Below are 8,796 nucleotides of genomic sequence, written 5' to 3' on the forward strand. Positions count from 1 at the left end.
TGTAAACCAAGGATAATGTTGGCTTATTGAGGTGATCCCATAAGACAATATATGTGAAAGTGTTGCTGAAAAACGCAAAGATGAGAAAGTGGGTCTTGAGAGCGCGGGTGTCTACAGAGCATCCTGCAGCCAGCAGGTATATGTGAGCTGGTTGGGTGAGGAAGAGGAGGTGGCAGCTAGCAGCTGGTATTCACATGGTGCTTAATATGTGCCAGGCCCCACGCCCAGTGCCTTTTACGGAGGCACAGATTTCGTGTGGATGGGCTGAAAGGCTGGCTGTTGTGTCCCATGTGCAGGCTTCAATAGAACCAGCTCCTCCAGAGGCAGAGAACTATCTCACTCCCTGGGACCACCCTTGAGTGTTGAAGAGTTGAACCACCACGGAACTCTCTTCTGGGCTGGGAGCAGGTGAGATAGAGCAGCTGGGCCATCAGAAGTGGCCTGAGTTTAAGACAGATAAGAAGGTGGGCAGAAGATGGAAGCAAATGCCTAAATTAAAATATTCTGTCTTTATTGGCATTTAATCTCTGGGATTCAGGGACAGATGTGTAGCTTCCATTTGATCTGGGGCCTTTCCGCTAATGGCTCTGGCTGCAGCTTTCCTCACTCACGAATTTTTATGTGCAGAAACAATGTGGCTTTTTCCAAATCAGTGGTGCAGACTAAAGGGTGGAGGTGATTCTTCATGAACTGAATGGACATGTAGGTGCTTGGACCAGCAGGGAGCCCACTCTCAGGCGTTTCTGTGATGAGGTGTTACTCAGATAGAGAAAATAGGATCTTTGGATGCCCAAACTTCTGAGGGTCAGTACCAGTTCTAGGATAAGGTCCATGCTGAAAAATATAAGGCAAGTTTTCAGTTTCCTGGAAGAATGCCTGATAAATTTGTTACAATGACTGTTAGCAAAATAATAGGTAAAATCTGGTGACCCGAGGAAAGAAATGTCACAGGGCTCTTTTCAGTGGGCTAGAAGCTTCCTGAATTGAGTAAGGACCCATGTCGTTTGTTTGTTTTTGCTTACAAGTACCGTTTCTTTTAGTTAGGCAGTCATATATATTTATATAGGCAGTATGTTGGCTGAGGGAATTAATTAACTCAGGTCAGGGTGATAAAACCCAATCAATTTCATTGGGCATAAAAGACCATCTGAGACCTGAGTCTCTCCTAAGCACAAACTGTTGTACCAGCAACTGAAAAGCACAGAGTACTGAGTCTTCCTAGATGCATCTTAGAATGATGAAATGTGTTCCAGAAAGTCCTGGAGCGCACTTCTGTGCTGGCCGGCTGGGGAGGCAGAGGGAATGGGGTGTGGAGGGCCCAGGCCTGGGCCCTACAGGATGTGCTCAGTTGCGGGGGCAGGGGGGTGCTCCCTCCTACCTCCTTCTTGCCTGGTTAGATTCAGATGGAGTCCCCAGTGCCTGAGCTCCTTTGAAGTTTCCGGGGAAATGGGCTGCTTCAGCAAACATCTCCTCTCTCACTTTTGTCCTCACTGGGCTTTAGAAGTTTCCAGAGCTCCATTTTATTTTTCTTCCCCCAGGGCTCTGTTTTAACAAAGAAACAATCTTTGGGGAACAGATCTTTCCTCAAGAAACATATTATCTCCTGGGAGGTGGGGGAACTCTAGCCAACATGATGAGATGTGACATACATATACATTGTACAGTGGTTACCAAGATCAAGATAGTTAACATATCCATCACCCCACTTAGGTAACATACTTGACTCATGTGTGTCTGTGGGGAGAATGCTTAAGATCTATCCTCCACAACTTTCCAATATACAATACTGTATCACTAACTATAGTCACCGTGCTGTACATTAGATCCCCAAAACTTCTTGTAACTGAAAATTTGTGCCCTTGACCAACATCACCTCATTTACTCACCCCCAGCTCCTGGCAACCACCATTTAATCTGTTTCTATAAATTGGCTTTTTTTTTTTTAATGAAAGCTTTAAAGAATCCTGAACCCTGGGCCCACCCCAGAGACCATGATTCAGTTGATCTGGGGCCTGACTGTGGCAGCCGGATGTTAAAAGCACCCCAGGTGATTCTAATGTGTGGTAGGGTCAAGAACCTTGGTGCCCCGTCTAGATGGCTCTCAGCCAGGGCTGTCCATTGGAATCACTTGAGGTGCTGTCACAAATGCCAAGGCCCAGGCCATGCCCCAGACCAATTATGGCAGATGGAGCCCAAGACGAGTGAGTTTGGTGGGCTGCAGGTGAGAACATGGCTCACCAGGGTGAGCAACCTGTCCCTTTCCTCATGCTGGCTGCAGAGCATGTCCAAACCCACCTCCCCACCACCCCCACCTCTATCCCTCCATCCCTCGTGCTCAGACCCAGCCCTCTGCCAGTATCTCCCAATATCTATAATTTGAAGCTGGCTACCCACACCCAGCCCCACTTGGCCCTTCAGTATACTGAAATAATATTCAGTGCAAAGTACTCCCTACAAAATGGCATGGAGTGTGGGGCCTCCCTCTCACGTGGACAACACAATGAATCTACTAACCTGTGTGTATGAACTGCCCCCCCCCCCCTCCAAGAGGTCACCTGTGAACTGTGAGACATACAGGCTATTTGAAAGGAGGTGGGGGAGGGAGGTGGGGGGGTGGAGGAGGGGTGAATGTACGTGTGTGGGCGACAGCCATACCACCCTGTATGTGCCTGATCTCGTCTGTAGGACCCCCATAGGCCCCAGGCGGGGAGTCAGAGAGGAACAGTGTGGCCCATCTCGGGAGACACTTGGGGGCACTCCCCTTCCCTTGGGCCTGGCCCTGCCACACCTGAAGAAGCAGCCATTCTCCTCAAGTGTTCCCGCGGTCAGCCTTCCTGCACTCTGAAGGAAGTAATCTCCGTGAAAGCCCTGTGCCCTCCCCCACCCCAGACTCTGCCAGCTCTGAGGAGGACCCAGTAGATATTTGCTGCATGACAGCATATTTCTTCCCTGCACCCAGACCCCTGCCCATCCTGAGCGGCCCCTCGCTGCTTTTAGAACCCAGGGAGGCCATGGCTACACACTGATGAGTCTCACTAGGGAACCAGGCACAAACTGTGTGTGGGCCTCTGAGGGAAGAATGTCCTCCCTACATTTTTAAAGGCAGAGATGAAAGTAATGGCCCATTCTGTGTGTTGTCAGAGACACACCGCTGTCTCATCGAGGGATCGCCTTGGCTGGGAACGTGCTGGGAACTTCGAAGCAGACGGCCCCACCCATGGTGATTGGCACGCTGGGGACCACTTGACTCTCCAGGCAGGGACATCAGTCAAAAGGGTTTTTCCAGACTGTGGGACCTGTCAGCAGGTGAAATTGTGAAACTTGTTTTAGGTTCAAAAAGCAAGTGCATCACGAGGGCAGTGCTGCCCCAGGTGAGCCACGCAGACTGCTCTCTGAATCTTCTCGGGCAGGCAGCGCGGGGCCTTGGAAGTGCCCAGAGGGACTGCAGGGCCCCAAGTTCCTCAGACACGAGGCAGCTTGGGCTGACACAGGCACAGCTTGAGCCCTTCAGGGAGCTCCCCAAAGTCACTTTCAGGCCTCGTGGCCTCGTGATGTCCTCACTGAGTGAACAGGGTGGGGGGTGGGGGCTTTAAAACAGAATCTAGCTTGTAGGTGCCTCTTTAGAGTTCACTTTCTCCCTCTTCAGGAGAACAGGAGGTGGGGCTGCAGTGAAGGTGGGGTCGGGGACTTGGGAGGAGAGTAGCTGGCTGCCCTGGTTCCGGTCCGGCCCAAGGACAACCCCTGCTCATGTCACTTTTTCATGCCCAAAGCCAGCTAATGTTGCCCAATCAGGAGAACTTGGGACCGAGGCAGAAATGTTCTTTTTTTCTCCCTGAAGCACAGGAATAGTTCGTGTGGCTTAATTACACCGCTCAAAAGCAAGCAAGCTGAGAGAGGAAAACGCAGAAGACAGGCCTGTACCTGGCGATCAAGGGTAATAGTTTGCAACAGAGGAGGATTTCAGGCATTTCCTGGGGTGCTTGGGGGAGGGCACCCGCAACAATTTATGGTCTTCATTCTCACTCCCTTTATTTTTCTGATTCAGAAACCAGTCATCACAGAATCTATTGGGATTGACAGTTTGTTAGGAGGGATGAGATGATGGCGAATTCATTTTGAAAACTGTAGTCATGCCTGGGACAGGGCAGCTTCAGTGATTTTTCAACACAGCAGCCCCTTAGCAGTGAAGCCCAAATCTTTTTGGAGTTGTGGCCGGAGGCCAGCAGCTATATGACTCGCTAAATGCATGATCACATGTTAAAAGGATGGTTCATAGTAGGCACTGAAATTTCGCGATTAGGTTTATGCAAACCCATGTTTATGCAGTAAGTAATTGGATCTCTCAGATTTCCATGAAAAACATTAACTGTCTCCGTGAAGGAGACAGGAGAACAGGGTTGACCACTTCATAGCCAATATGTTAGCCTGGCGATCTGACAACATGGCCTTTTAGAATTTTGAAATGCAAATGGTTTCTTTTAAATATTTTGAAAATGAAAGTATCAAATCCTGAAATATGAATCAGAAAGCTTTGGTGTAGACATATGTTCAGTTCTCTTGGGCATATACCTAGGAGAGGAATTGCTGGTCCACGGGGTAACTCTTCCGTTTAACCTTTTGAGGACTTGCCAGAGGATTTCCCAAAGGGGCTGCACCTTTCACATTCCCACTGGCAGCGTATGAGCATCCAGTTTCTCCTCGTCCTCACCAATGCTTGTTATTGTCTGTCTTTTTTTATCTTAGCCATCCTGGTGGGTGCTACTGCTACTGATGTTTTAATCTTGTGGCCCCTCTAGTATGTTGAGATGGTCTGTCTGCTTCCTGTCTTCCCCTCCAGATTGTGAACTCCTGAAGGACTAAAGCTGCATCTTAAACTCCCTAGTCTCTAGCCTTCAGTGTTTACTAGGTTGAATGAAATGCTGCTAAACTCGTATTTTGTCATCATTTACATATACAGCCAACGTTTGACACCCCCAACTGTATGTCAGGTGCTGTGCTAAAGACTGGTGTATTACACACAAAGGGATAAAGTATGGCTCTTGTCTTCAAATACATAGGTTGGACTAGTGGGGCATATAGAGAAGAAAATGTAGGTGAAGACAAGAAAATTGCAGTGACTAATTAATTAAGAGGCACATATCCCAAAAATGGAAATTTAGTTTTAATTAATTTGGCAAACCCAAATATAATAGATCCATTTCCTTGGTTGTGGCCATTGTGTTGGGTAGTGAGACTGTGGTGTGCACTCTTACACCTTGTGAAAGCTTCTCTCTTCCGGAGATGGGAAGAGAGCCTTCTAGATGCTGAGCCCTCTGTCCCAGCTGCTGGGCTGCTGCCAGGTGGCAAATAGAAGCATCCTCAACTGCTGTGTCCCTCTGCTTGGCTCAGAGGCCACACCCAGGTGAGCGTCCAGCAGCACACCACTCAAACACAGGTGCAGAATGCCCTCTCCTGACACCTGAGACCCCAGCTGCGCCAGGACCTCATGGAGGTCTTCCTTAGGCTGCGGTCCATGATCTGAGAAAGCTGTGCTCAAGAAAAATGCCTTTATTGCCTGATTAACAGCTGAGAGGTGGCTCCCAGTGGGTATCCCAACACTTCCCCTCTGGGGAACTTACCCAGTTCCTCTACCTGGGATGCCAGTTTTAACCCCCATTAGGAGTTAGCAGTTAGTCACCTGCTCCCTCTTTGCAGGTCCTCCCTAGGAAGTTCTGCTCTCTACTCCACTGCACCTATATCGGGGGACCATTCTTGGGCCCTGGCTCAACTCCGTGCCATGTGTTATCATTGGATACTGGTCTTAGCCTCCTCGCTGGACCCTGGGCTTCTCAAAGTCAGGGACCAGGTCAAGGTGCTTGGTATTTAAGAGGTGCTTGATAAAGTCTCATAAAATGGGAGACATCCTGCTGACTGAAAATCTAGGGTATAGTTGGGCCAGGAGTGACGCATTTATTTGTTGAGGCCCTTGTATGAGCAAATCGCAGTTATTTCCCCCAGACTTCATTTTTTTTCCCTCCTACCTCTTGATTTTCCCATACTTTGTGTTCAGGATGTTGATGTAAAGGTAAACATATATGTGTGGACAAACACACTGTATGTGTTCCAGTTGTCCAGAACTTTCCAGAAATTCTAGTGAAGGTAGATGTCAAAATACCTTTCATCAGGCCTTGTGGGGATCGTCTCCAGACAGCGGATAGGTTTGTGGTTCACAACCGTGATTTTCTGATTCATTGCTGATTCAAATCCTTCTCAGTTGGATTTCTTCCAATTAGAACCCTAATCTGGCATAATTGCTTCAATGACACCGGCCTTTGGATATCACATAGCTGACATCTTTGCCCTTCTGCTTTCCAGGATCAGTACAAGTTCTGCTACGAGGTGGCTCTGGAATACTTGAATTCTGGCTGATGGCATAAACAGCTCTGCACACCAACCCTTTCATTCCACAAAGCCAAGACGTTCCATGGTATTTGTGTTGATGAGATGAAGACTTCTCAATATGCTTATTTTGCTTTGCATAATTGGCTCTTTTTAAGAGCCCAAGAAAGTGTTTCTAAAACTGCTTTGCACTGCCCAATTCCCAGCAATGCTGCTGCCTGACGGAAAACCACACACAGCAGAGTCATCAAATATTGTCCTAGGCATCGGCTTGTTAGAGCAGTGTAGACATCTGGTAAACTGAAGAGCACAATTATATTCTTATGAAGGAGTTTGTACCTTTGGAGTATTATTTTGTGGCCCGTGAACCTTTGTTATTGTTACGGCTGAGTGTACATTTTTGTTTTGTGGAGAATGTTACCTGGCATTATGATAATATATTATTTTAGTTAATATTTGTATTTTAACATGTTGCATAGTATAAGCTTATGTACCTTTCCAAGACTAACCGATAAACGTATAATGAACAAAGATATGTTGTATGAGTTGTTTCTATCAGATTTGTATTGTTTGCAAGGGAAAAGCTTGGAAGAAGTCAGTTCAAAAATGCAAAGCTCGACGATCAGATTCACAGATCCAAAGCTCTTCCCTTTGTTTATATTGTAAATATTTTTGATTTCATCAAATTATTTATTCATTAAAAGAAATTTTTGTGAAGCACAGTGAATGACAATCATTTTTATGAAGCACAGGAAATGACTGATTGTATGATGTGACCTTGTGTGAATTCTTTCTCAATAAATAAAGACCCGTGACCAGTCTCGCTGTATTCCTGGTGTCCCAGCACCCCGGCAATGGGGGCAGCCCCGGTCACTGTAGGAAGATGGGGTCTGTTGGCCTGGAGCAGGTAGGGTCGGGATTTTCGAGAGAGAACTTCTGTCAGTGAGAAATCCTGGCCCATCCTGGGAGCCTCCCCGGGGCTGAGGAAACCCAAGCCCCAGAGACGCCCACCCCTGGCACAGTGTTTCAGAGTGTGCTGGGCTGATGCCGGGGCCCGGCTTCCTGACTAAAACAACCTCTTCCTTTCTCTGTTTCACCTCAGCCAGCGTGGGTGACCTATGTCCTCTCCAGGCCTCATTCAAACCTGAAACTTGCTGAGAGAACACTTTTTGAAGGGTTAAAGGATCAGAGTGCATTTAAGCAGGACACAAAGCTGAACAAGACAGTCCCTGTCAGAGGGAAAGATCACGCAGGGCAGCCTGCTCCTCACTCCTCAAGGGCTCTGCCTGACCTCTGAAGGAGGAGGGTAGGCCGTGCACTTACAGTATCTCTTCAAACTGAGCTGCAGGCTAAGTTAAATGATTTCTAACAGACAATGAGGATGAACTTTTACCAAACACCCAGTTCTATGTCAGAAACTATGCAGGGCACGTACCCAAGAGGCAGCAGGTCCTCCCCGTGACAGTAATGGAGTCATCTTACAGCTGGAGAGACTCAGGTTGGAAGACATTAAATAACCTGTCCAAAGTCACCCCAGCCGGTTGGTGCCAGGTGCCTCCAGGACCCCGGGGAGGCAGAGGGACAGCGGCAGAGTCACAGGCCCCCTCGTTACAACACCCAGTAAAAGGAAATGCCGCTCCTGCTGAGACAGGGATATGGGACCCATCGCCCACTCTGGAAAATGGGGAGGCTGGAGGGTGGTGATTCCTGCCCGCTCTGGGGACCTTGGTAAGGACGACAAGAGCAGAGGTCGTCCACCCAGGGGACTGAGGTTGATGCCTGCATCTTAGGCCTGTGGTGAGTACATGATGCATACTGCCCTGACTAGAGGGATTTCCCAGTGCCCCTGAAGGGGATGGGTCACCATAAAAACACAGGGAGAGCAGGCCAGTGCTGAGCTGGGGCTCCAGACGAAATGCCTCACTGCTTGGCTCCTCCTGCACCTTGGACTCTAACCATCCCCATGCAATTCTCTTTCATAGACTCCTAAAATGTAAAAAACTGCTCTTTGTGTACTCTTCAAAATGGGTTCCCCAGGACACAGGACTAGGGATGGACACGTGGGAAGCTGTACCCAGTGTGTGCCAGCTGGCCTGTGACCAGAGGGGAAGATAGCGCCCTCCGTTCTCTCCTATGAAGACATGACTGGGGCCTTCATTCCCTTAGCCAGGGGATGCCGAGAAGCCACCTCAGGATGGCACAGAAGTGGCCTGAGATTGGTGAAATTGATAATTAACACTTCCTGCTCTGCGGGAAGCCTGCTTCTCTCCCTCTCCCGCTCCCCCTGTGTTCCTGCTCTCGCTCTCTCTCTCACTCTGTCAAATAAATAAATAAAATCTTATAAAAAAAGAAAGTGAAGGGGTGGAAAACCATTTACCAAGCCTATCAATTGGGTCTTGTTTTTTTTATCCAATCTGA

The 8,796-nt window shown here is 48.3% G+C and overlaps 1 protein-coding gene across 1 annotated transcript in view; it reads left to right on the top strand.

The window, feature by feature from the left end:
* The window catches only part of PTPRM (protein tyrosine phosphatase receptor type M), an 812,937-nt gene extending 805,741 nt beyond the window's left edge, over window positions 1-7,196 (top strand). Inside the window, exon 35 of the mRNA XM_044921209.1 lies at window positions 6,355-7,196. Within this exon, the coding sequence (XP_044777144.1) occupies window positions 6,355-6,408 (54 nt within the window). The 3' untranslated portion in view covers window positions 6,409-7,196. The remainder of the gene's footprint in view (window positions 1-6,354) is intronic.
* Window positions 7,197-8,796: the final 1,600 nt, after the last annotated feature.

The sequence above is a fragment of the Neomonachus schauinslandi genome, chromosome 14 (genome assembly GCF_002201575.2).
Source record: "Neomonachus schauinslandi chromosome 14, ASM220157v2, whole genome shotgun sequence".
NCBI lineage: Eukaryota > Metazoa > Chordata > Mammalia > Carnivora > Phocidae > Neomonachus > Neomonachus schauinslandi.